Source organism: Struthio camelus, chromosome 19, assembly GCF_040807025.1.
Source record: "Struthio camelus isolate bStrCam1 chromosome 19, bStrCam1.hap1, whole genome shotgun sequence".
NCBI lineage: Eukaryota > Metazoa > Chordata > Aves > Struthioniformes > Struthionidae > Struthio > Struthio camelus.
This window is the reverse complement of record NC_090960.1, coordinates 8,813,714-8,840,326: the sequence shown is the minus strand read 5'-3', so window position 1 is coordinate 8,840,326 and position 26,613 is coordinate 8,813,714. Positions and strand designations below refer to the sequence as shown.

At 52.9% G+C, this 26,613-nt stretch overlaps 2 protein-coding genes across 5 annotated transcripts; both read left to right on the top strand.

Moving 5' to 3' along the window:
- Positions 1-1,463: 1,463 nt before the first annotated feature.
- TRIM47 (tripartite motif containing 47) lies at positions 1,464-15,094 on the top strand. 2 transcript variants are annotated; one of them, XM_068913199.1, is made up of 7 exons: positions 1,464-2,218; positions 4,610-4,705; positions 5,477-5,707; positions 6,296-6,491; positions 7,511-7,585; positions 8,965-9,586; positions 14,764-15,094. In XM_068913199.1, the coding sequence occupies exons 1-7, from the start codon at positions 1,475-1,477 to the stop codon at positions 14,876-14,878; spliced, it is 2,079 nt and encodes a 692-aa protein (XP_068769300.1). In that variant the 5' UTR covers positions 1,464-1,474; the 3' UTR covers positions 14,879-15,094. The 2 variants fall into 2 exon arrangements, with proteins under 2 accessions (XP_068769300.1, XP_068769301.1); XM_068913200.1 differs by lacking the exon at positions 14,764-15,094 and having other exon boundaries at positions 8,965-9,955.
- WBP2 (WW domain binding protein 2) lies at positions 1,889-23,898 on the top strand. 3 transcript variants are annotated; one of them, XM_068913202.1, is made up of 9 exons: positions 1,889-1,894; positions 15,790-15,860; positions 17,289-17,397; positions 17,941-18,076; positions 19,692-19,784; positions 20,097-20,213; positions 20,438-20,560; positions 21,893-21,969; positions 22,244-23,898. In XM_068913202.1, exons 2-9 carry the CDS (start codon positions 15,802-15,804, stop codon positions 22,295-22,297), a joined length of 768 nt encoding a protein of 255 aa, XP_068769303.1. In that variant the 5' UTR covers positions 1,889-1,894; positions 15,790-15,801; the 3' UTR covers positions 22,298-23,898. The 3 variants fall into 3 exon arrangements, with proteins under 3 accessions (XP_068769303.1, XP_068769304.1, XP_068769302.1); XM_068913203.1 differs by having other exon boundaries at positions 1,889-1,900; XM_068913201.1 differs by lacking the exon at positions 1,889-1,894 and having other exon boundaries at positions 15,634-15,860.
- Positions 23,899-26,613: the final 2,715 nt, after the last annotated feature.

Sequence of the window (26,613 nt, the reverse complement as noted above, 5' to 3'; positions counted from 1 at the left end):
AGCGCTAGCAGGAGTGAGCCAAGGCGCCCTGGCTCCGGCACTCATCCCTACATGGCCTTGGCATGCCTGGCTGCATCCTCGGGGGCCGGCTGCGGGAACCAGCCTCTTTGTGGCATCCAGCCGGCGTCAGAAATAGAAGGGGCTTTATTTACTGTAGCTCTGCAATAAGGAAACCTGGTTTCCTACGGCTTTGTCTCAAGGTTGATGTGGCGCTGACGAAAAGCCACAGCCTCGATCAAAGCTTTTCCAAGGGTGAGCTGGCAGAGTCAGCGCTCTCCCCTGCCGCCCCCGCAGGCACAGCCTCAGCCGGGATGCTGGCTGAGGACTAACCGGCCAAAACTGGGCGCCAGATTCAAAGATGCTGAAGATGTGCAGGCAAACATGCAGGGAATGAATCACAGCAGCTTGTTTTCTTCGGTGAAAAAAGGCTTAAAAGGAGGAATCCCCTTGGTTGTAAACTAGTGCATTTAGTTTTGCCATGCTTCTTCCATCACGCCATGCCTTCCTGCTTCTCCCAGCCCCGTCCCTTGGTGGGACCTTGGGCCAGCTTGCCTACGTGCAATCCCCGCTTGGGCAGGGTGGCAGTGTGCACTGCTGGTGCCATGCTGGATGCAGCATCCCGGCTGGCTGGGACAGCTCAAGCATCTCCCTCCATGCCCGGGGGGATGAGCCCACGCCAGCAGACGGTGGCTGAACCCACAGCGTCGACCAGCTGCCAGCCAGAGCTCGCACCCAGCGCCCGACCTGTCCTGGGTGCTGGCAAGGCCAGGGCTGAGTCAAAGCTCACCGGGAAGGGGGCCGGGGCACTGAACCCCCACGGGTGACGTGCGCACTGCTGCCCCGTGGCCTTGCAAGCAACTTGGCTGCAAGCCTTGCACCGGCAGGGGCAGGAGGGCAGGAAAGGGTGGGCACCCTTGTGCTGGAGGGTGCTCAGGACCCCCCCACCCCCCGCAGCCCCAGCGGCTGGGGGGTAGGTTTGGGTTTTACCTCCAGGGGGGAGGCAGCTTCCCTGGGGGGACAGGACCTCCTGGAGGGACAGCCGAGTCCCCTGGGGACAGCAGAGCCCTGGGGGTAGCTGGGAGTGAGCTGGCGCCAGCCCTCCCGGGGCTGGGAGGGGTGCAGCAGATCTCAGGAGGGCACCGGATCCCCCACGGCGACAGGGCATCCCGAGGGGCAGCAGATCCCCCGGGGAGCAGTAGATCCCCTGGGAGGCAGCGATCCCTCGGGGGGGGGGAGGGAGGGGTAGATTCCCAGGAGGGGGCGCAGATCCCCCGGGAGGGGGCAGATTCGGGGAGGGGGGGCGGCAGCGTCCTGGGAAGCAGCCCATCCGGCGGGCACCGACCCCCCGCGAGGCAGCGGACCCCGGCGGAGCGGCGGGGCCGGGCTGCGCCCCGACGGCGCGGGCGGAGCGGGGCGGAGCGCGGCGGCCGCCCGCCCCCTGGTCGCCGGGGCCGGGGCGGCGGGGCGCGCAGGGATGGAGGCCGCGCCCGGCAGCGCCCCGCCGGCCCCCGCCGTCGCCGCTACCGCCGCCGCGCTCCGGCTGGCCCTAGCGGCACCGGGGCTGCCCGACGGCCCCTTCGGCTGCCCCATCTGCCTCGACCTCCTCAAGGACCCGGTGACGGTGCCGTGCGGCCACAACTTCTGCCAGGGCTGCCTGGAGGCGCTCCGCGAGCGGCCCGGCCCCACCGCCGCCAACGGGGGGGCGCCCGCCGCCACCGCCGCCCGCTGCCCGCTGTGCCAGGAGCCCTTCCCGGCGGCGCTGCGGCTCCGCAAGAACCGCGCCCTCTGCGAGGTGCTGCCGCTGCTGGGGGCCGCGGCCGGCTCCCCGCCCGGGGGCAGCCCGCCGGGGCCGCCGATGGCACCGGGCGCCGAGGAGGAGGAGGAGGAGGCGGCGGCGGCGGCCGCCGGGGGGGCGGCGGCGGTGCTGTGCGACGTGTGCCCGGCGGAGGCGCGGGCGGCGGCGGCGCGGTCGTGCCTCGTGTGCCTGGCGTCCTTCTGCGGGCCGCACCTGGAGCCGCACCGGCGCGCCGCCGCCTTCCGCGCCCACCGCCTCGTGGCGCCGCTGCGGCGGCTGGAGGAGGGGCTCTGCCCGCGCCACCTGCAGCCCCTCGACGGCTTCTGCCGCGCCGAGCAGGCGTGCGTGTGCGCCCGCTGCCGCGCCCACGAGCACCGCGCCCACGACGTGGTGCCCCTCGAGCGGGAGCGCGAGCACAAGGAGGTGCGTGGTGGGGAGGGGGGGGGGCGTCCGCGCGTGGGGGGCGTCCGCGCGGTGCTGCGTTGCTGGGGAGGGATGGGGCAGCGGGCGGGGTGGGTGCCGCCGCCGCGGAGCCCGCGTGCTTGCACGGCGCAGGGTGCTGTGTCGGTGGGGCGCGCTCTGTCGGGTGGGTGCCTCGCCCGTGTCCTCACGGGGGACCTAATCTTTGCCGGGGGGGGGGGTGCAGGGTGCTGTGTCGGTGGGGTTTCCTCAGTGAGTGCTGCCCTCGTGTCCCCACGGGGGACCTAATCGCAGCCAGCGTCCCCACAGGGTGCCCTGGGTGCGATGGGGTGCTGCACCCGGGTGGGGTGACACGCTGCGCCCCGTCCCCACGAGGGACCGAATCCCTGCGTGCTTGGTGTTTGGGGTGCTGCGCTGGTGGAGCACCCCACACGGGGTGGGTGCTGCACCCCTGCCCCACGGGGGACGTACTCGCAGCCGGGGGGGGGCTTACAGGGTGCTGTTCCAGCTGGGATAGGGTGCTGCACCCTGGGTATCACGGGACACTGCGCCCCATCTGGGGACCTCATCCCAGCGCAGGGAGCATCAGGTGGGGCGGGTGCAGCACCCACATCCCCACGCGCGGGGGGGGTGTGCGTACGGGGTGCTGCCCCAGCAGGACACCCCGTGGCAGGGGGGGACGGGACAGGCGGCCCCGGGGCGGGCGTTGGGGGCAGATGTGGGGATGGAGAGGGGGCGAGCAGCGCGGGGAGGGACGGCCCTGCTGCGGGGATCCGGCGCCCTCGGGGCTGGGGGCGGCGAGCGAAAGCGGGGTGGCAGCGCCGCCTCCGCCGCCGTCTCGTTCCCACAGCATCGTCAAAGAGGTTTTTCTCCGCGTGCTGGCGCCCTGCCCGGCCGCCGCTCCCGCTCCGTGAGCCCTCTGTCTTCTTGCGTTTTGGCAGCGGGGTTTTTTCCATCGCTTCCATTCCCAGATGCGGCTGAGTCACCTCCCAAATTCGCACCCACGGGCCTCCCTGGGAGCCTGGCGCTGGCCCCCGGGGACTCCCCGGGAGGAAGGCAGCTTGCCCCCAAGCTCCCCGCAGCCTCAGCACTCCTGGCTCGAGTGCGTGGGGACTCTGCGGGGCCCCGGAAGACGCGAGCCCCCCGCGAAGCTCACGGCGCGGTGACGTCCCCGCGCTAGCCCAGGTCCGAGACGGGGTGGCGGCGCGGCCCTGCGGCGATTCGCCCTTTTCCGCGGAGAGCCTTGGGGCTGCAGACGGCGCCGGCGGGGAGCAGCCCCGACCCTGCTCCCTCCTGGCCCTCCTGGGCCGCAGGGAAACCCTTTTGTCAGCGTTATCAGCCGTCGAATGCCTTAAAATAGAAAACACGGGTGATCCCAGCCCCGAGGAGCTGTTGGTCCTCAACAGGCGCTGTTTAACGTCACCCGCGCGGCCGTTCTCGGTGACTGTGTTAGCGTTTCAGGGTGGGAAAGGGGGCCGGGGAAGGCGTCCTTTCCCCCCTCCAGGTGCAAATCCCGATGGGCATTGGGGCACGGAGGCTGAGCAGCCCGGGGGAAGGTGGGACCGGGGCTTTTCCCGCAGCTCCGGGCATGCTGCCCCTGTGGCTTTCCGTGCCCTGGGCTCATGCTGTGGTTGCAGCTGGGTTATTTTTTCCCCCTTTTTGCCCGTCCGTACGCATCATGGGTTGCTCCCACCGATACCGACGTTCGTTTGGACTCCCTTGCAAGCGCCTGGCTGACTCCCAAACTCCTGGCGGGCCTCCAGCGGCGTGCGCAGAGAGCAGAGCTCCCAGGCGAGGCGAGGAGCCGCGCTGCCCTCCGGGCTCCCGCGGGACCCGGCCTCGTGACGGGGCAACGGCCGGCGCTAACAATAGAGCGTCAGGAAATGCTGTGTTCGGACGATGTTTCCTTTGCGGCCAAGGAGCGCCCCGTGCTCTCGAGCTGTTTTGCAGTAAAGCGTAAAGGCTCTTACGAGAAACATCCAGGGGACGCGACGCTGCATTTCCTAAGTGCTCTGGGTCTGTCTTTTGGTTTCCACATGAGTTGCAGGTTTTTTCCAGCCTCGGAGGCCCATTTTGAGTGTGCAGCTTTGCTGTACTTGCTGCAAGCACTGCCTGAAAATGAGCCTAGTTTTCAAAATCCAACTTGTTTTCCTTTGGTCTCATGACCGAGCGAGAAAGGATGTTTGCAAATCAGACAGGTTTGGAGGGTGGCAGGGGGAGGAACAGGAGAAAAACAGCTTAGTTAGAGTTAGGGAGAGTTTGGGTTTGTCGCCGTTGACTCTGGCGTACGGTGGCCTCTGCCTCTCGGAGTCCGCGGCGGGTGCGCGCCGCGGGTGCCCCGCTGCCGTCCCGGCACTGGCGGCACAGCTCAGCGTCTGTCCTTTCTGTCCAAAGGCCCAGCGAGCCAAATTCCTGAGCAATGTCGAGAACGAGCTGGAGGAGCTGGCGGTCACCATCGCGCAGACCAGGAAGATGGTGGAGCTCATTAAGGTGAGCTTAAGGTGCCTGGTGGGGCCGGACAGGAGCCCTCTGCTCCCCCTGACCGCTCCAGCCACGTGAGGCCAGCGCGCGTTGGGCATGGAGCCGGGAGACGTTTCTGGCTCGTGGAGATGGCTTTTCCTGGTCATCGCTGCGTGATGGGCTCACTCTGTCAGCGTCTCTCTGCACTGGGGCCGGAGAGCAGAGGCAAAGGGGCCACCAGCTATCAGAGCGTGCAGGGTGTAAGAAAGGTGCTTACAGAGGAGAAAGTGCTCAGTGACGCGCCAGTGACCCTGTCCCCGTGGGTCCTTGCTCCTGTATTAACACGCTGGATCTGGCCCCTCACATCACCTCTGGTTGCTTTCGTTTATAACGTGGAAAGAGGAACATCAGGAGGACCGTGCCGAAGCATCCTCCGGCTCTTAGATCCCCTCTCCCCAAGTTCAGAGGGGGTTTGCTGGTCCCCCTTGGCCCTAGCACACACATGTGTCACTGCCTGGGGAAACCTGAGCTGCTGGAGCGATAAACCACAGTGCAGGCCAGCCTGGTCTCTCCACCTGAGTTAGGCATCTGTGTCCCACTGGGAACGAGCCATGGAGGCGTCCTGGAGGAGCTGGTCCATGTCACCTGGGTTGAAAGTACTCTGAGCTCCTTGGGTTTGGGTGGAGGGAGCTATGGGGTGTTGGGGGCACCCTGCAGAGCAAACTGGGGTGCTCTCCTTCCACCCCTGCGCCCAACCTCCCCGCCTGCGGATGGTAGCACGGACCTCTCTTCCCTGTGCAGGGCGCCGCCACCAAGGAGAGGGAAAGAGTGGAGAAGCTCTTTGCAGAAGCCTCCGAGGTGCTGGCAACCTTCCAGAAGGAGGTGGCGGGTTTCATCGAGAACGGCGAGCGCTCCATGCTGGCAGACGCAGAGGCCGATCTCCACTGGAAGGAGGAGAGACGAGCCAAGCTGGCCCAGTGCAAGCAGAACCTGGAGAATGTCTCCAGCACAGACACCATCTACTTCCTCCAGGTGCGTGGGGACAGGGCTTGACAATGTCTCTCTCTATACATACGTAGGTATGTTGTTTTTTCTTTTTTTAACATGCCACCCCATTTCAGGTGGAGCTGGGTGCAAGGTGCAGCGGGATGTGAGGGCTGCAGAGTCTCAGTCCCATTTGCACGTTCCTCTCCCTTCCCTTCCCCTCTCCTGGGGGTGGCCAGGCTGCCGAACTTTCTCCTCCGTTATCCCCTCCCTGGCACAGCGCCTCAGGAGAAGCTGGTGCATTGCCTAGGTGCGGTACTAGGCGTTGGGCTGTTCCACTGCCCCCTTTTAGCATCCACCCCTTGCCGGCAACCTAGCGAGAAGAGACCTGTTTGGGAGGAGACGCTGCTCTTGGGGATGAGCATGGTCTGGGTCCAGATTTGAAAGGGAGCAAAGAGAAGGCGCCAGGAACGCATGGCCGGGAAAGCGGTCTCCTCCCTCTTGCAAGTCTGTTTTCGGGCCAAGTGCTGCAAGCTGCCAGTTCCCAAATCCTCCAGGGCAGGGTGGGGTTGCGGAACAAGAGGCAGCTTCGGCTTGTTTGAAATCTCCTGCAACCCTGTCTCCTCCTTGGCTCAGGAGTTTCAGGCCCTAAAAATAGCCATGGAAGAAAATCTCTCCCCTGCTCCGAGCTTCCAGAACGAGCTGAGCTTCACCAAATCCACCCAAGCCGTGCGCACGGTGAAGGATGTGCTGTCTGCTGCCTGCAAAAAACAGTGGGACCACCTGCTGGGGAAAGGCGTTGACGGGCTGAGTTTCCAGGAGACGGAGGAAGGTTTGTATGCACCCCCCGGGCTGGAGATGCCGTGCAGGGCACCCAGCCACCATGTTCCCTCCCGCGGGGCGCGCAGGAGTGGCCAGGAGGTGCTTGAGGCTTGGCGAAAGCACTGATCCCTCTCCTGCCAGCCCTGGAAGCTGCCCGGCACAGTTGCACTGTGCATTTCACAATCACTGTCTGGGCTTGCGCCTCGTACTTGAGGTTTTATAAATTTTTTCCACGGAGACCAGGGAATTGAGAGGCAACAAACAGCCTGGGAGTTAGGCAGGGCCGTGCAGGAAGGGGCAAGTGGCCAAGGTGGCCTCCCATGAAAGGGGACTTTTTCTTCCCGGGACAGACGATCCTCTTCATCAGGCAGGCTGTGGTGTCCCAAACCTGCCAGTGTTAGAAAGCCGCAGCAGCTGAAGGTTCAGGCCTCTCCCTGCTGCGCGCTCTCGCTTAGGCTCAGCTCCTTGCAGCCTCTCATTTTCTTGGACGCTCATGAGAATTGCAGCCAGGTCCTTGCCGCCTGTGCTTGTCTCCAGGAGGTGGCCAAGGTGGCCTCCATCCTTTGTTACACCAGAGCCTGCAGGGATGCGCAGGAGACGGCGTGGGCTGGAGCTTGGGGGCCGTGGCAGCATGCAGCCGGGCACCGTCGGGGTGTTGGGGGTGAGGTCAGGATAAGGTAGCAGGAAAGGCAGCGCAGGGAAAAGGAGCTGATGAATGCAGCATTTTTGATCCTGCTCAAAATCTGCCCTGTCCTGTCCGCACCTGGCTCAGTCATGCCCAAAACTGCTGCATCCTGGAGGCGTTTGAATTTTTGTATATATATTCACAAAACATCCCAGACCAAAATGCCGGAGGAGAACGGTGTGTCTCCATCATTGTATGGAGAAGTGGGAGGGCATGTGTCTGGTACCATGCACCCGTGCTCCCCAGGCACCACGCTCTGCCCACCATCTGGCTTCCAGTAACACTCATGGGTTTGGCTCTGGTTTCTTTGCTGGGGGTAAAACCATTCGTCCCTGTCTTTGCAGCGGTGGCTGAGTCCCAGTTTCCAGACAAGTCGAACAGTCCCGCCTGCCTGGAGAGCCGTGATTACTTCCTGAAATGTAAGCGATGGACTTTTGCTTTGACGCTCGTTGCTAAGACCCGTCTTCCCTTTCCTCTCTGCAGGCGGCTGGCTCCGTCCCGCTTGCCCGGCAGGCCCCGCTCTCAGGCCCACGGCTGGCGGGAGCTCTGCCATGCCCCGGGGGAAATATTGCTCAGCTAATGAGGAAGTCTCCTTGCTTTCCTGACAACAGTCAGAGTCTGTTTAGGTGCTTTTTTTCCTTAGTTCTGCCGGACCAGCTGCCAGGGGTTTGTAGGCATATCATGTAACTTGTGCTGCCTTCCAGCCATTGACAAATTTGATCCTCTGTTTAATTAGATCAGAATTTGGGCATCTGCCTCGTTCGTCTCCAGAACAGCAGTCTGATGAGGGTCAGCTTTGAATGCATTAAGCTGATGGATAATTCAGTGGCTGAACAGAGAGTGCTGTGACAGCAGGGCAGCAATGCAGGGAGAGAGGGAAAAAAAGGAGCCCGAGGGAGAGGCGTGTGCATTGAGAAAGCTGATGATAAACTGGCCATCATCTGAGGAAGTTCCTGACCAGCAGCGCTGTTTGGGTGCTTATTGAGCAGGTCACGGTGGGACAAGGAAGGGGCTGGTCTGAAACAAGTCCGGAGACTGGAGAACCTTGCTGTGGGCGAGTGAGGAGTGGAGACGAAGTATCTCCATGCCCCGCACAAAGCAGGCAGCTGATTTTCCATCCTTGGGCTTGCTTCCTTCCTCCTTGGCCCCAAGTCAAGCCTTCGTGGCTGAGCTCAGGTCCCAGCCACGTCGCCAGGGGCTGTTTATAGGGCGCAGGGCTTGGGTCGGGCTCCAATGCCGCGCGAGTCCCCCCCGGCCTCACATGGGTCCGAATCACGACGGGGGATTCAAGTTCACCCGGTGAGATCTCCACTGAGGGGGAGCCGCAAGGGGCAATGGCCAAGCGGTCCTCAGGGCCAGGAGCTCTGTGTGGCCGGACCTGCCTCGGCAGTGTTGGGTGCACCTCTCTGGGAACCGGGAGGCAGAGCCCGGACTTGAGCCAGCTGTGCTGGGCCGCAGTGTGCTTCTTCGCGGTGGCAGGGGCTGAACGTGCCGTGGGATCGGGCTCCGGCTGTGCTATGTGGTCGGCAGCGATCCATGTCCAGGGCTGAATTCCTGGGGTGGGAGCGTCCGGCAGCACTCGGAGGAGGGCTGCTACTTCTGGAAATCCCCCATGTTAGTGGATGGCTCCAGCGGCCGTTGGCTCCAGGGAGAGCCCCCAGAGCCCTGCACGCTGGGGGCTGCCTCTGGCTTTTGGGGAGAACCTGTTCGGCAGCGAGAGCTGAGTGCAAGGAGCGGTTGTTTTAGATTTCTTCTTGCTTTCCTCCTCATGCTCGTGTTTTCTTCTTGCCCCACACAGTTGCCTTCATCATCGACCTGGACAGCGACACAGCTGACAAGTTCATCCAGCTGTTCGGCACCAAAGGGGCCAAGCGGGTGCTTTGCCCCATCCCCTACCCGGAGAGCGTGACCCGGTTCATCAACTGCGAGCAGGTGCTGGGCGAGAACCTCATGAACCGTGGCAACTATTACTGGGAGGTGGAGCTCATCGACGGCTGGGTCAGCATTGGCGTCATCGCGGAGGATTTCAACCCCCGGGAGTCCTACGACCGCGGCCGCCTGGGGCGGAACGAGAAGTCCTGCTGCCTGCAGTGGAACGGTCAGAACTATGTGGCCTGGTTTGGTGGCTTTGAGTCTGTCATCCAGCAGCCGTTTTTCCACACCATCGGGGTCTTCCTGGAGTATTCAGAGAAGGCCCTGACGTTCTACGGAGTCAAGGACTCCAAGATGACCTGCCTGCAGCAGCTCAAGGTCTCCCGTTTTAAGAAGGGTCAGTTTGACGCTTTCCAGAACAAGATCAACCACCAATTCCCCTCTCTGTTCTCCTACAACCTGAAACCAGCCTTCTTCCTGGAGAGCGTCGATGCCCACCTGCAGATTGGGCCGCTGAAGAAAGATTGCGTTTCGGTGCTAAAGCGCAGGTAACTCCCAGGGAGCTGGAGCAAGGGAAGACCCAGAAGAGTCTCTCGTGCAGTAACTTGCCCCCGTCATGGCTTCTCTTTGGTAGCGTCGTATTTCTCTGTGACAGCCCTCCCTCCTTGTTCTCTGCTGCTTGCGACCCAGGGGTGGATGAAGCCGTCTAGTAGGTAGAGCCGTGGACTGGGACCCAGGAGGCTCTGGATTCGAGTCCCGGCTCTGCCGCTGGCCAGCTGAGCGAACTTGGGCGAGTCCTGTTGCTGCTCTGTGCCTTAGTTGCCCTGTCTGCGCAACGGGGATGGCGAGCTGGGCTTTCTCGGTAAAGCACATTGCTCATAGCAAGCGCCGTGTAAATTCAAAGCTGTGTCTTGGCCAGCTGCTGGGTTGCCTGGTTCCTCTTCTAAATAAGCGTGCGCGCTGCCCTGGCGACCCGTGCCTTGTGCCTTATCTCGGGCTCTGTGCTGCCGCTTGTTCGGCTCAGCAGCACCACCTCCGTGCTCCCTTCTGAAGTGCCTTTGACAAAGCGAGCCTGGCACGGGCCGGGCAGACCCCAAAGCAGACGCCTTGGCTTCCCCGGCGCCGCGTAGCCGCCGGGCCTCGGCCTCTGCCGAGAGGGGCTGCCGGCGGGGGGACGGGAGGGGAGCTGCGTACCGGCACGGCCGCGATCGCTGCTCCGGGCAGGCGAGCTGGGCCGAGCGGGGCGCGCTGGGCTGGGCAGGAGGCGGAGGAGCCCGGCGGGCAGAGGAGCGGTGATGCCGAGGGTCCCCGAGGGGCTGAGCGCCAGTTAGCGCTGCGAACGAGAAACGAGGAGAGTCGCTCCATCCCTCGCGCTGCGGCCGGCAGGTATTTCGAACGCGTTCGGGAAAAGGCTGGGGTCCCGCGCGGGCTGGAGCCCCGCGGCCGCGGGACTGCTTCCTGCCGCAGCCGGGAAACGGGAGATCCTCCTGGCGAGAAGCGCCGCGTGCTGCCTTGAGATAACGAAGCGAGCGGCGCAGACGGCGAGTCTGAGGATGTGCTTTTAGTTAACACGTTCCTCAGAAACGGCTTACGGAAGCGTTACCATCAAATTGCCCGTCAGATGAGGACAGCAATTCACCATGCTATTTTAGGGGATTTTAGTATGGTTAAGCTGCCAGTTCCTGAAGTAGCCAAGGCGCAGTTGAGCTGTAAAGGTACCCTCTAGCTCACAGAGGTCAACGCATGCCAAAGCGAAGCCGTGAGTATGTCCCGGGGGCAAGCGGTGTGTTTTAGGGACAGCTGGGAGCTACATGTCGGTTGTATAACTCTGGCAGTAAGTGATAGTTAGCAAAAACAACTCTCGAGGAAGTATCCCGTCTGGCAAAGGTGGAAACTTCGGGCTGAGGCTAGATGGCAGTTCACGTTTTCTAAAGGAGCTCTTTCAGGTCCGCCGCCCTGGAGATGTGACGGCGGCGGCAGGGAAATCCTGCTGCTAACGGCAGCACAGGCAGCTCCCTGTCTCGGTGCAGCGCGCCTTTCTAGAAGTTTATTTTTTCTGGGGTTAGTTTGTTACCTACCTCCTGAAGCTTGCTTTACAAAAACTTAATGCTGTGTACTGTGTAATATATAACTAGAGAGGGATTCGTCCGACGAATCGGTCGGATTCGTCTCTGGCATGAGTGAGTCACTGATGACGCATCGGCCTCCAAAGGCATGGAAAATGGCCCATTTATCTATATATATGAAAAAATATATATCTCCCAGAGGATGAGCTGGAAATCATAGTAGTATATTCAAGGGGAGCCAGGGAGAAAAGGCAGACACATGGCCAAGAGGTTTAAAGCTAAAGCCGCATTTACATAAACACTGAGGCTTAAAGAGCTCCTTTACTGTAACTAGTCAAAGGGCCCTGATTTACCGGCGCTGCCAAATCCTGCTACCGCAGGGAGAGGGGCTGCTCTCCGGCTGCCCGTCCGTCCCCCTGCCAAAGCTACCACCTCCGCGGCGCGTCCAAGCTGGACGTGCCAGCGACGACCACCGCTATCGGGTCCCAGCGGGAGGACGGGAGGGTGCGAATGCAGCTGGCGGACTGATGTGCCAGCTCTGAGCCCCCCGCCGAGCGCTGCTGCCGCCCCGTGCCCTGGGCACGGGGACGGAGGGCTGGAAGGATCAGCCGTCGTTGCCCTAGGTGCTCTCGGGGCCCGTATCTCGGACCTGGTGGAGGCGGTGAGCCCTGAAACCCTGCAAGCGGTGGGAAAAGGGAAGGTATGTCTTTCAGCGCTAAATCTTCGGATGAAATCTCGGTTTTTTGCTGGTCAGTGGGAATGTTGCCTGGACTCGTGTCCGGACAGGATTGTGCTCCTCGCGTCCTGAGCTCCTGCCTCAAAAACGCTTTGTTTCCCTCGCGCCAGCCTTTCCTGCCAATCTTTGCCTTTGCGTGAGCTGTCGGCGGTGACATAGCACAGGGATGGGTGCTGTTTTGTTAACACCAGGGAGGACTCGCTATCAGAAATAGTGTAACCAGATTAAAGAGCTAGAGATGTGCAACAGCCCATGCTTGGCTGTGTCCCAAGAGGAAGAGGAAGGTAACCTTGATCTCTGCTGAACGCCTGCAGGAAGAGATCCTGCTTGTGGGCCAACATCTCGGCTCTGTCTGGGCCCCAAATGTGACTGTTATTCAGGCGAAACTCCCACCGTTTGCAGCGAGGAGTTTTGCCAGAGTAAACAGAGCAGATCTGGGCCGTTGCCCTGTTTTGCATGGCCGTAGGCAGCTCGATTACACCCTGGAGGGACCGCGCGCTTGGGGAGCCGCGGAGCCCTCCCTGCTCCATCGCGCCCAACGCGGAGATGCAAGTCTCTGAACCCCTGCAGGGTCTGGGATGGCTTGGAGGGATCCTACGCTTTTCCCTTTCCTCTCTGTCCCTGTTGCCAAGGGGGAATTGCCGTGCGTCCGGGCTCTGCTTCCGGTGGTGCCTTGGCTTTCTGCGGTCGAGGGCCAGTTGCTTAATTCATCTTTGCCTCATTAGCTGGGATGCGGATACACAGCTTTACAGAGGATTTCAAGGGCTTCTGTAGATGTGATGCAGCTGGAAAGCATTATCAAAACCTCCCCTTCCTGTTGCTGCTTTTCATTCTGGTTGAAAGTGCTATAAATCCTCATGTTTCAGGGCATAAAGCAAATTCTAAACAATTTCAGATGGGAACAATCCTCCAGGCTGTTGGACCAGAGTTTGCTCAGACACGTTGATCCTGTCTTCCCAATAATTTGTGGTGTAAACTGGAATGATTAGGAAATGTGCATTACACCAACCCTGGATCTCTGATTTTTGCTGCAAATGAAAGGATAAGTGTGGTGGGTTTAGATAGATAGCACTGTGCAATTTAAATAGCCTTTCTGTGTTCTCCTGAGTTATTTCTGCTGTCACAGAGTGTTCCTCTTTTTAATTAGGATTATTTTTTAAATATACAGTTACTGTAGAGTCTTTTACAGTGTGTGAAGAAACTGTAACGGAATAATATAATGATATTAGAGACTATGAATTGCCATTAAATATTATACAGACATAGCTCTTGGTTTGTCTTTCCTTTAAATACCAAACTAGAAGAGTTGTCCGATTACCTCCTGTTTATTTTTCTGTGTCCTGTACATCTGGCTTAAAATAACAAGAGATTTTATTTTCCACGTGTGTCAAAAGGAATTGAGCCAAATATTTATTTTTATTGCTCGATTGCAAAAGGAATGGAAGAATCCTAGAATCCAATAGTGATATTGCCAGTCCTGGGCAATTCAAAATATTAACTTGTCTCACTTTTCTCTTTGGGTCTCTTCTACCTCTGTCCTCAGCTTAACAATAATGAAATTAAGTAGTTTAGGCACTTTTTTCCTTAGAGTTTTAAGTTTTTAGAGTGTAAATTTCCAACGTTTTTTATGTAATGAGGCGGTCCAGAGATCTCCACGCACACAAGCACTTGTACCAGTAGCATTTTTTAAACAAAGGCTGAGTTTCTTAATACCAAACCTCTACAAGAAAAACACCATTATCGGGCAAGCTGTGACTCATGAGAGGTGGCAGTGCTTCAGCTGGGAACTTCAGTGGAAGCTGAGTGGATGTTTGCTACTGCCTTTAATAGGAGAGGAATCAGGACTGTTTATTATAACAGTTTCTTAAAAGGGAAACTTACAGCTTATTAAAAAGCGGATATGAAAAGCACAACTTTGCTTTTTTCTTGCCAAGAACTATACAGATTATGTCACTGCATTTATTTAAATCTGGTTTCCATTATGCAGCTTTTCTCCTTTCCCCTACTCCATCTGATTCTTAGGTGCTCAGGCAGGGCTGGAGGGGGCTGGGCTGCAAACCCTGCAGGGAAAAGTTCAAATCCATTAAAAGTAATTTAGAAAAATATATGTTATCAATATATTTGCATAGTATATAGGTTATTGATATGAAGAAATGTTCAGAACAGATTGATTAGCTTTAAAGGGCTTCTATTTTAAACAAAAGTATGCAACCATAATTTTTTAAAAGTTACTCCCACCTCCTTGCTTGCCCACCTGGAGGCAGTAGACTATACTCATAGTATAGCTATGCAAATGCCACAGATATTTTCCTGTTCCCAGATTTCTTCCAGACGTGCCTTAGAGTCCCTTCAGTTTAACTCTCTTGAAGATAAAGGCTTAATTTTACAAACCAAAAGCAGGGTGATTTCTGCACAGAGAGCATTTAATATTGGGCTCCAAAGTCTGTTTGCAAGCATCTGTAACACAACGTGTGCGTCAAGCATCTGAATTGAAAAACAGTTGGAAACTCTACGCATCCTTGCTGTGAAAGGCACTGGGCCTCATTTTAGATAAAGCATCACCAGCTATCTGAGATGCTTTTTTTACTCTGCATTACCAAATACCTGAATTTGCCCTGGCCACCTACTGAGAGTCCAATTCTGTCTCCGTTTCATTTATTTCTGGCTTTTCCCTGGGAGATCCTGCCAAGCAGCATTAAAATCACTTATGGTTGCACGTGGCATGCAAACAGCTCCCCCTTTACATGTTAAACTGGACGACATCCCAGGAAAAGCGAATATTTCATGTGCTAGCGGGCTGGCCTGGAAACGCCTTCGGGAAAAAGCGACGGTGCAAGCCGCAACAAAATACAGCGTTTTAGGACGAAACGGCAATTTGAGCAGTGCCAGAGGTTTTTTTGCTTTGCTTTTTTTTGCTTTGCAGGCTCCTACCCAGGCAGCGCAACTTTTCCAGGGCGCCCGTGCGAACGCCACGGAGCCGTCTGAAACGGGAAGCCAGGAAGACCGCGGCCGAGTCAAGCAGGCTCCAAACAACTTAAACCGTGTTATTATATACGGTGAGAGGGACATGTAACCAGATGATTAACAGGTTTCTCAGCGCTTCAGAGAGTCCTCCCGAGGAGCAGGAGAGCGGATCTTCGGATTATCCCTGCTGCTCCCTGCAGAGAGCATAAAGAGGGGGTTTAATAACATATGAACGGCGACTTTTAGCCCACTAAAAGTAATATTGAGTATAAAGCGATTATAAAACAGTTGACTTTTGGCTCTCGGCTGGAATCCCTTAGAATATCTGTAAGGCACCAAGCGCACGTGGTGCCGCCGGGCAGCGCGGGGAGGAATTTGTCGTTCGCCTCGGTATCCACCGCAAACATTTCCCCGTTCAGCCGCGGCGGGCGCCCTGAGGGCCACGCGCGAGCCCGGCGGGGCTCCCGCTTTTAGCGAGGGCGAGCCGTTGTCGGCATGAACGTGCTGGGAGAGGTAGCGTATTTTAGGAGGCTAACTTCAGCAGCTGGGGAACAGAGACAAGCTTTCAGGCCCAGGCAGAGCGGCGCGGTGCGAGGGAGCCGCGTCTCCGCCTCCCGCTCCCACAAACGTCCCTTGTTTTGTACAAAAGCCCTACTGATTGCCAGGCCTTGAGGGATGGCTAGAGCCCCTGGGGCTTTGGGGGGCACGACGGAGGCGGTGAGCGAGGCCGCGGGGCCTGATGCTGGGCAGAAAAGGGATGGGAGCGCCCCGCAAGCCGGCCCGGCCCCCGCTGCAGCCTGTCCCGGGCAGCCCACGGGGCGCTAAGGGCTGCTGAGGAGGGAACATGGCGCCCGCTGGGCTGCAGGGGGACTACAACTCCCAGCATGCGCTGGGGGGAGGGAAGCGCGCCCCGTCGCGTCGTGACGTCACGGGCGGCCGCTATCCGCCGGGCGCAGGCGCAGAGCAGGCTGGGTGCTGCGAGGAGGCGGCGGCGGCCATGGCGCTGAACAGGAACCACTCGGAGGGCGGCGGCGTCATCGTTAACAACAGCGAGAGGTGAGGTGCCCCCACCGCGCCCGCCGCCATCTCCTCGGGGAAGTAGGGGGGCGGCCTCCCTCCCCTCACGGGGGGAAGCGTTAGGGCGCCGCGGGCCGGGTGGGGGCGGGGCCCCCCGTGCCTGGAGCGGGGTGGGGGGAGGGTTTAACCATTTCAGTGCCCCCCCCGGCGGGGGTCGGGCTGTTGCCCCCCTTCCCCCCCCCCCCCAGCCCGGGCCCCCATCTCGCCGCTCTGCCGCCCGCGCAACGGGAAGCCTCCACGGAGCTGCCCCCGCCTGCCGGGCGGTGGGCGGCCCTCGCCCCGTGTGCCCGCCCGGCGCCCCGGTCCCGACCCGGCGGGGCAGTCAGCTGCTCCCGAGACAGAAGAGGGGTTCATTCCGCAGGGCTCCTTTCCGTGAGGCCAGCTGGAAGATTGGTACGGGAGTTATGCCCCTGACTGCCATTAGGGGTATGAACCTTCCTCTGAGAATTCGGGGAAACTCTTGTCTGTGGCTTAAGTTTGCGTTCGCTGACGTAAAACATCTGGCTGCTTAATGTGCTCCCAGCTGCCAGCCTACCTGGGGTCGGAAGTTATCTGCGCTATAACCGGCAAAGCGGATGCGTGCCCGTGCCGCAGCCCAAGCTGCGCGCATTGTTGATTCGGCTCATATGCTGTATAGTGACTAAAGCCACTGCCCCCTCAGCCTTCCCTGGGCTTTTGCTGTGGGGGCAAGTACCCACTGGCAGAAGGGAAAGGCGAATGACTAGGGATGGTAACATGTACGTTGCCAAAGATAAATGCAGCAGAGGCTTGTCCAGCTTTGAATGTTAGCGTGTCTAGTGTGGATGTTGTGTTAATACCTGCTACCTTCTGCATCCATAGAAGGGTGTTGCACCCGTTTTAACCGGGTCAGTTTCTAATTGAGCATTAAGGAGTCAGGGCGGACACCACAGGTTAACAAACTCTAGTGACAAAAAAGAGATGTTCCTCTGATTGCGTTTTTATGATAGAAGTGCTTAAGCTGAGGTTAGACGCTCAACAGCCTTGTCGCATAAGCCAGCTTAAGCAGTTCCTGCCTCTGCACTCCTTCCTCTGTTGTGTTGCTTGTGGCAAACCAAATTAGGGAACTGATCCAGCAGAAATGCAACGCAAGTTTTTTAAAAAAACAAAAATCAGATCTTGATCAGTTTAATTGACTAGATTCACTACCTGCCTATGCGAATGGCTGTAGCAGTGCCAGCACACTGAGGAAGAAGCACAAGGCTGGGAACAAGTAGATAGTACTGCTTAAGTTGTTCCTGCCAACAAAAAAACAAGTCAAACTGATACATCTGCTGAGCGTTTGGCTGAGATTAAAGCTCGTTTTGGTTGGTCAATAGACTATATTCATGCTGAACCACAGTGTTGAGCTGTAACACTGTGTCTCTTCTCTTGTTGTCTTGTTTGTAGCGTTTTGATGACCTATGATCACATAGAAGTTTCCTTCAGTGATATCGAACCTATGCCAGATGCCTTCAAAGGGACCAAGAAAGGGAGTGTTTTCTTGACTCCCTACCGAGTAAGTAGTAAAAGGCATTATCTTGCCTAAGGAGATAAGAGCTCTTTTCAATTCTGTGTTTAAATGTTCTCAGTGCATGAAAGTTGGGATAACCTACTGCCGCTTGAAGTATGGCTCATCCCCTCCCTCTGGGGAGCATTATGAATTCATTGCACGTCCAGTCACTTTGTCAAAAGATGATAAAATCTGATTAGTTCTTATACAGACAGCTGCTTACTCTATCAGGCATCTTCAAGATTGGAAATTAGCAGTGGTCTGGAAGTGCTGAATGTAACAGTTAAGCTACTAAATCATAGCTGTGTGGAGCTGGGAGTTCTTTAGAAATTGGGAGGAGTATTATCTGAGCAAGGATAACGTTTCTAGAAGGCACTTTACATTATTGCATTGAAGCTTTAGTTTAGCCTTGTTGCTCTTTGCAGAATTGACTAGAAGTTTCAGATGTGGGAAGCAGCTTCAGTGCATTGAAAACTCTTTTCAAATAAGAAGTTCAACTGTGTTTCCTGCTTGTTTTAAACACTCTTCGTGATGTTCTTTTCTTTTCAGGTTATCTTTGTATCAAAGGGAAAGGATGCTATGCAGTCTTTCATGATGCCCTTTTATTTGTTGAAAGATTGTGAGATTAAGCAGCCTGTTTTTGGAGCAAATTATATCAAGGGTACAGTGAAAGCAGAGGCAGGAGGTATGTATTATACAGACGTGCAGTTGAACTAAGATGGAGAACATCTAATTCACAGCGAAGTAAGTATCCAGTTTGACCTAAACTGGATACTGACCAGATGGATTTTTACAGTCCCGCTAAAATGTGTTTCTTTCTTTAAAACCAGTAGCTAAAAATATTTCCCTTGTCTGCTTCCTGTACAGTTACAATGAAGAGATCTGTTCTGTAACTGATCTCATTCCTGCCCTCTGTACAAAATATTAAGTTCAGTCAGCCAAGTGATCTCACTGACTGAACATCGGAGCAGAGATCAGACTGTGTCAGCAAGACTGAGGATATCATTTAGTTTTGGTCAGTTAGGGTTATCTATTAATTCTTCATCCAGATCCTTCTACGCAAAACGCTTCTGATTCTTTCCAAGACCTATGTTGGTTTTCAGATGCAGATCGCCAGAGTATTGTTCTCTGTCATTAGTTTCTTGTACAGTTCAAGGAAAGGCATGTTATTGCACCAGTGTATCTTAGCAGTAAAAACGACACTTTCTGGGGAAAGAACAGGCTATTTTGAAATTCAGGAGTCTTCAAGGGGCTGTTTCGTATTATGTTCAACAAGGGAAGGGTAGACGTTTTTTCCAAGAAGAAATGTACTTTACCACTGTCTCTTATGCTTCCTCTTCTTAACAAAGGCACATAGTTCAATAAACTCTTTCTCTTCCCCAGCTTGATTTTTTTTTTTTTTTTCCTACTAGCTGTGGCACTGAAATCGCAATACACTGCTTGGGAAACTTCAGTCTATAATCATAAAATCAGCATTATAGCTTCCGTGGAGGATCAGAATGGGGCAGTGCAGCATGAGAGGGAGCCCAAGCAGTGAGGAAAAACTCTGGAAACTGTGTGAAAGGCAAAAAGGCTTTAGCTAAATCTCTGTGAGTCTTCCCCAGAGGCTATCTCCTTTAATGAGGATGTTGCTTTAACAGCCATGAGTCTGGTTAAGCTCAAAAGGCTCTTTAATCTACATGTCCCTGTTTCAGCACTGACAGAGCTGCTGCTTTGATGCATTGTTGGGGACTGTAGGCTGTGCATGTTTTTCTTTTTTAGTCTGAAATATGAGATGGCAGGATAATAAAAAATTAGTGGCTTGAAGTATCTTCTGTGGACTCTAATGGATTTATGTGGTCTATGTTTTTCATTAAGCTCTTTGCTTCATTGGGTACTCGAACTCCCAAGCTAATTTATAGCTGACAGTTAGGTGTAGCTGCAAAGGCTTTTTAGCAAACAGGATTAACAAAAATGCCTGTCTTCTGCACTAATCTTATACAAAGCTAGAGCAAATCCAGTGCCTCGTGATAGCTTGGTCTGTCAGCAGCTGGTATGATAACAGGCACAACTTTAGGAAGCTTTTGAATGTCTCCCTCATTGATGTTTCTTCTTAAGGTGTCTCTTGACCTGAAAATATTGTCCAATATGAATGTTTCTGATAATACTGTAGTTCTGCTGCTTTATCTGCAGTTTTTTCTTACATATTTGAGATAAGCCTTTTAAAGCGTTACATACAAGGGATCTGCAGACAAAGCATGGAGCCTAAATAGCAACGAAAAGGCTTCTCTGTACTTCTGAATTCTCTCTCCTCCCTGCAGGTGGCTGGGAAGGATCTGCCACATTCAAAATGACCTTTTCAGCTGGGGGCGCTATCGAGTTTGGACAGCGTATGCTGCAAGTGGCATCTCAAGGTATGGGAGTCTAGTGGTGCCTGAGGTTTAGCTTTGTGGTTTCAGGAGCCCTCGCCTTATGTTACAGCAAGGGTAGTTTAAGTTGCAACAAGTTGGATATTTGAAGTCTATTTGAATTTCCGGCTGTAGCTGGAAGTTGCTTGCTTAAAAATAACTTTTTCACATCCAATGAGCAGCAGGATGGAGTTTGTTTGTTTTTTCAGATAAGAGCTCTTTGAGTTTGTTGGCCTTCTAGCCACAGAAGGCCCACTTGGACTGAATTGGATGCAGGCTTGATGCTTTGATGCGATGAACTTACCTTTACTTTTCCAGCCTCCAGAGGTGAAGTACCCAATGGAGCTTATGGCTATTCCTACATGCCGAATGGATCCTATGCTTTTGCACCACCTGCAGCTAATGGGGGCTATCCTTACCCACCGCCTCCTCCTGGTAGGTTGGGAATTGAAGGTAGAAATTGTTCTACTTAGCAAAAGTTAAGAATAGGTAAAAGGGGAAGAAATACAATTTTTATATCTTCTTTTACATTGGGTCTGGTGCCTTACGTAACTTCTGTTCCTTAGCTTAATTGTGTTTGCCTTTTGGCTTATTTGGGCTGCGTGTTATGACGTACCTAAAGGAGCTAAGTCTTCTGCTGTGTTGTTTCCTTCCCTCAGAGTTTTATCCTGGCCCCCCTATGATGGATAGAGACATGGGTTACATGCAGCTTCCACCCCCACCGTACCCAGGGCCCATGGAACCACCCGTCAGTGGTCCAGACCTACCTTGCACTCCTGCAGGTAAGAAGTGTGTTCAACTGACTTAGCTCACGTTTAGAACCTCAGTAGTATAGGCACTGGAAAGAAGTTGGCAGACGTCGTCTTATCACTTCTTGACAACAGCTCTGCAAAAACGTAGAACAAATCCTTCTTTATGGGACTGATGATGTTGAGCATCAATGTTACTGCTCTGAGAAGTCATAATTGTGTTAGTGCCTTTCAGGTTTCATGTCTGCTATCTCTTGGGGAACTTAGAGTCAATTTAGAAGCTCCACTTAGAAGTTAAAATCATTTAGGAGAGAGGGATTAGGGAGCTCCCCTAATCCCCAGCCTTGTGTCCTCTGCTCAGGCTGGAGGCCAGCCTGAATATCATCAGTAGATATTTTGTGGTTGGATTTTTCTTGTGGTGTGATGGAAGCAAATACAGTTTGTGATTCTCCTATTGTGATAAATTTGTTCTGTGATGAATAAAACAAACCAAGGATGGAATAGGCTTCTAGTCCGTTTTAGTAAGCAAATGGTGTGACTTTGCTGATATTGGCCCTCCCAGCCCCCCACTTCATTTTAACCTGGTTACTTTACCCTGAACAATATGGAACTGAGGCATAGACAATGGAAAGGAGTTGGAGAAAATTTAGTCTCGTGTTTTCACTCGTTTGGGATTTATCAGAATAATTTGGAACATGATCTTAAAAGATTCTGCCTGGGGAAAAAAAAGCAAGAAACGAGCGTCTGTGGTTGAATAGAACTATAGACCTCTTTATTTTAAGGATGTTTGTCTGGATAAGGACTTAGCTTGTCTCTTCGGTTTGAATCAACAACCAGTCAGCTTTGAACTATTATTCAGAAAATGGCCTGGATCCGGAAACAAAAAAGGTTTTTGTACTCTGCAGAAACGGAGGATCTAGATTAGCCTCATAGTTTACCTTCTTTTAAGTATTGAATCCCCTGAGCTGCTATCAACTTGTGCGGGTTTGTTTTTTGTTTTTTGTTTTTTTTAACTACCAAAGAAGATGGTTTGTTGACTGCCTTTATGGGATATTGTCTGTATTCAGTCAAAGCAGCTGTAAGCATTTATTCCTTGGCTAACAAGAATCCCAGGTGACATTTCCAAACTAAATCTTGGTCTACTTTGTTTGTGACTAGACAATGCTGTGGCAACTGAATCTCTGCGCTTTACTACTTGGAAGAGATTATGCTTAACTGTCATGTTTATATCAGAGCTATTTTGCAGCTTTAGTGGTGGTCAAATAGCCCTCTAGCTATAATGCTTGAAAGCCAGAAATACGAGCTTTTGATTATAAAAAAAATCTCTGCTTTTCTGAGCCTGTAACTTCTATGCTTCTGTGACAGCTGAAGCGAAGGCTGCCGAAGCTGCTGCCAGTGCTTACTACAGCCCAGTCAACCCACATAACGTCTATATGCCCACAGTAAGTTCCTGTATCGTTCTCTTTTTGCAACGTGAGCCCAAGAGTGTGTTGCCTGCAAAGAGGAGGCCCATATTTCCATCAGTGTAACTGATCCCTGCTAAATCTATCTTCCTCAAAGATTTCATCCTATTCATACGTGAATAAAAATTGTGCAAGTAGCAGGGATTTTAGAGGGCCATATTGCGTTAGCAGTTCTTTTCTCAATGACGAAGCAAGGTTTTTCTGAGTGGATTTTTCTTAGCCATGAACTGATCTTTTTTTGCCTTTATTTCAGGACCAGCCACCCCCTCCTCCATACTTCCCACCAGAGGACAAGAAAAACCAATAGGATAACAGAACTTCTCCACAACTCATTGCTTTCTTATTTCCCATTTTGGCTGAATCTTGGGGCATGGTCCATAGCACCAAGGATTAGCGCCTTCCCTCAAGGCACATAGCTTTCATGGACTTCAGTGGTGGATATGTGCAGAGAAAGGGAAGAGATCTAAACAGCCTGGGTTACCTCGTAGAGCTCTGAGGGTTTGCTATCCTACTGCGGTATTCCTTTCTCCCTATGCATGGCAACACTAGAACTGGAGGTTCTCTTTGTGATTGTTTCCCTTGCATCTATTTCTTTTGATACTTAATTACACTTAAGTTATACTTCTTCGGAGTAAGCAGCTGCTCCAAATTGGCAGTTAACAGGCTCATAACCTGGAAACAAGACTCTTGGTGGTCTTGAATTTACCTTAGTGTGCAGCCAAGAGCATCTCTGGACACAGGGATGTCTCTGGGTATTTCTCTCAACCTAGAGCATTGCATCCAACTTCTCCCCCTGCTACTGAGAAAGGGCTTCAAAGGGAACCTCCGGGGTCTTGAAGGAAGTTGATATCAGTCTTTTTTCCTCTCACTTCAGAAAAGTCATTCCTGGCAGTTGTGGGAAATAATCTGGTAACCCTCCAAATTTTCCTGGTGTGCACTGTGATGCAGGAAAGATTCCTTTTTAAAGAAAATATACTGCCCTTTGCAGGGCTGATTAGTGACATCTAACTACTTATAGATCATATGGGAACACTAATTTTCTGTTGGATTTTTTTTTTCCCAGTTAGATACATGGATTCAAGATCACTAAGTCCTGAACCTTCTCTTTAGAGCCATTAATGCACCTTTGATTTTTTTTTTTTTTTTTTGCTTGTTTTTCCTCCTGCTGTAACATACGCTTCACTGGCCAAGAAGTGTAGCTTCTTACTGCTGTGATTTAACTGGTGAATTAAGAGCTAGTGGGGGAAAAATAGTTGCTTTATTTTTGCCCTGGAAGCACTTGTCAGAATATGCAAAATGATGGAATAAGCTATTAGGTATAACTGAGCCATTCATTTGAGTGTTGTTTAACACTGTTAGTGCTCTTGGATCAGCTATGAATTTACTTCTCAGTAGCTTGAATGTGGGCTCCTTGGACTGAGGGTTCAAGCATTTTCCTTCCATAGCATTGGTTCATCGATCTCATTAGCAATGACTGTAGTATTTGGAACCTCTGCAGGACTGATCAGTAACCAGGTTGTGAAATTTGCATTGTACAAAGCTTTGCACGCAAATCAGATTTCACTGACTTCTGACAGTGTCTATGGGAGATAAAATCATTCCCAGCAAGTGTGAAGAGAGATCATGTGCTAGGGAAGCTTGCTGAGACTTACTGCATGCAGCCTGCTTGGAGAGAAAAAGGTTCACCTCTTATTTTCTTTTGATTCAAGTCTAGCTGATTAATCAAATTGCTACTCTGTGCACTGATTTTTCTAGAATTGCTACTGCAGTGATGTAAAGACAGGGTTATTTAAAAAGAATATTTATTTTGAAAATGTTTGATTAATATATTAATGTGCAATGACTTTTGAATGCAATTTGTTTTGCCAAGACTGTGAAGTAAAGAGAAAATTGGTTCAAAACTTTAAACGTTTGTACATTTGTGTGTGAACGGGCAAACCTGAGAGTGACTTAGTAGTTCTGGATAGGGTGGGGGTGGGGGAATTATCAGACAGCAAAATCATTTGGCAAAGTAGGATTTTGTTCTTGGCTTAGCTATTCATTTGCAACTTTGCAGTAGTCGCTTGATTTCTCTTGACTTCTGCTTACTTTGTGAAATGAAAATGTTAAAATCTTTACAAACACCCATTTCACATTTCCTGTTGTAAATGGATGAAGCTGCTGCTGAACATTTTAGCAAGATGTGTTTTTCCAGGCCATTCCTCTTTAAAATCCCTCTGCAATCTAATGCTAGAAGAGGTAGTGGAGGGCCACAGCATAGTCGACCCCTCTGAAATCTTGTCTGTAATTGGAAGACAAGAATTCATAGGTTGGTTTTTTGTTTTTTTTTTTTTTGTTTGTTTGTTTTTTGTTCCTAAGTGTGCTGAGATGTCTGGACTGCACTGTGCTCAGTTAGGTCTGAATTCTCTGAGGCAGTGTGGTCCAGCTGGTAGCTCCTCTCCCTGGAAAAGTGGGGAGTTGTTCCTCAGGCAGCATGAAGAGCTCCTCCGGGACGTGCTCCAGCAGCAGCTGTGCAAGTGCTTTTGCTACTTAGGCATGAGCAGAACAGTTTGGTAGGGCAGGAAAGGGGACATCCCGCCCCATGGGATCTGCTCCTGTGGTAATTGAGATTAGATGAGACCCTCTGGTTCACACTGACCTGTAGCACATGGAAGACATTCAGAAGCTGCTCCACAGCTAACATTCAAACCCTGCTCGGCTTCATTCCTCTTCCAAGCTGTGATTGGCCGCCTTAATGCACTTGAAGCTCCCCAATCAACTGGGGTGGCAATTTTCCAGATTTCACTCTCCTGCTATGTTGTATTTGGATCTCACATCCTTCTGGATATCTCCTTTATTGAATTTTAAGGCTGGCTGATCCATTTGAGGTTTGTTTTCTTTAGCAAGAGGTGGGTGGGGAAGGAAAGCATTAAGAGATAAAATGTTACAGTGCAGTGAGAACGTAATAAATCCTGTTTTGTGAATTAAATTACTTCAAATCTAGCAATAGCATAGAGCCAGACAGATATGATTCAAGAAACCATGCTGACTGGTACAAGACCCTTGAGAAGACTTCTGCTGTGGTTCTGTCAAACTGTTTTGTACTGCAGGGCTCCTACTCTGTTTTGAAGTGCTCTTCCCCTACTTACCCTCTACTCCCAGGCAGATAATCCTATAAAATATAGTTTGCACAAAGTTTCCAGGTCTCTCGCACAGCACCGTTTTCTGTGCAGCTCTGATGCCAACAGTCAGTGCAAACCCACAGGATTTGTTAAGTCTTTCTGCAGCAAGGTGTGCTTGAGAGAAGAAGCATTTAGATACCTGCTTTGATGAGAACTTAGCTTCGTGGTTCAAGCTGACTCTCTGTTTCCTTAGTGCAGGCAAGTGGTAGTACAACAGAGAGACCATGCTATTTGCTGCTGAAAAGGAAGATGTTCTAAGAGGATGGATCAGGCTGGAAGAAGTCAAATATTCCTTCCTTAACAAGGATAATAGTGAACTAAATCAGTGGCTCTTGTGAGCTTTTTACAAGGTTTTGTTGGTGAATGCCCCTTTTCCTCTAGACTAGACTTTGGGGTGTTGTATGGGGAGGTGAGAAGGAGCAAGTCAAAATGAAGAGCTCGATCACAGTCATCTCAGTGTGACCGGAGCACGGTGGGGAGAAGAGAAGCACGTGGTAGGAGTGCTGAAGACATGGGGCCAAAAGGCCAGGCAAGTCACACAGCTGGTAAGGCTCAGGCAGGTGTGGCGCTGAGTGGAGCAGCGCAATCTAGGAGGGTACAGATTTTGGCCAGTCTGATGCAGGTGAGAATCCCTGCTTCACTTACTAAGATTTGAGTAAAGAACATAGATGTGGCTTAGATATTCAGCATTCCCTGTCCTCTCCCTGATGGGAACAGTGGGCTGTACTCCACTTTGAAAATAGCTTAGGTAGGGTGGAAGGGTCATCCAGTCCTCCTGCCCAAATATAGGGGAAGATTTTAAATGCTGAAATAGAGAAGTGCTACTGAAAGTCTGCCTCCACTCTGAAAGTGGGGATGAGAGTAGGGCAGGAGGAAATGGCATGCGTTAATGTCTCTATATCTAGTTTCAGCTTGAACATTTAATCATTTGTTATGCAGCAGTAAGGCTGTCACATGAAAGCTAAATCCATACTCTTGATTTGTAGTATTTGGACAGTATTATGCTTTACTGATCTCCATAAAGATAATTCTATTTAGTAAAAGGAGGCAGGCATATCAAATGATTAAATTGTTGGATCCAGTAAACCTTTTAGCAAAAACAGTTTTTCTACTAATGTGTACAGTTATGTCTTCTCGAAGTGACTTAGGCTCTTTATTTGAGAAGTCTGTCACTTAACCTTTGTGCTTGCTTCCCCGTTCCGAATACAGACCTGTTTCCCTGCTTCACTGGGGTGTGGTGAAACTAGGTATTTCTAAAGTGCTTTGTGATCTTATGCAAAAAGCTGTTACTGCAGGAATTGTAGGTACTAATTACAAACTTTCTACCGTAGCCCCTGAAAGTCTTGTTGATATCCCTTGGCGCTGGTGTGTATCTTTACTCTGGAAGGATGGTGCTTGTGTATTCGTTTTCAGGAATGTCTATAACCTAAGAAAGAGGCCAAGCCATCCCACGCCATCCCAC

What these genes read in the sequence shown, in the direction of transcription:
- TRIM47 (XM_068913199.1), top strand. Translation starts at nt 1,475, where the DNA reads ATGGAGGCCGCGCCCGGCAGCGCCCCGCCGGCCCCCGCCGTCGCCGCT. An exon ending in AGATGGTGGAGCTCATTAAG is followed by an intron (nt 4,706 to 5,476) that starts GTGAGCTTAAGG and finishes TTCCCTGTGCAG; the next exon opens with GGCGCCGCCACCAAGGAGAG. An exon ending in ACACCATCTACTTCCTCCAG is followed by an intron (nt 5,708 to 6,295) that starts GTGCGTGGGGAC and finishes TCCTTGGCTCAG; the next exon opens with GAGTTTCAGGCCCTAAAAAT.
- WBP2 (XM_068913201.1), top strand. Translation starts at nt 15,649, where the DNA reads ATGGCGCCCGCTGGGCTGCAGGGGGACTACAACTCCCAGCATGCGCTG. An exon ending in TTTTCTTGACTCCCTACCGA is followed by an intron (nt 17,398 to 17,940) that starts GTAAGTAGTAAA and finishes TTTTCTTTTCAG; the next exon opens with GTTATCTTTGTATCAAAGGG. An exon ending in AGTGAAAGCAGAGGCAGGAG is followed by an intron (nt 18,077 to 19,691) that starts GTATGTATTATA and finishes TCCTCCCTGCAG; the next exon opens with GTGGCTGGGAAGGATCTGCC.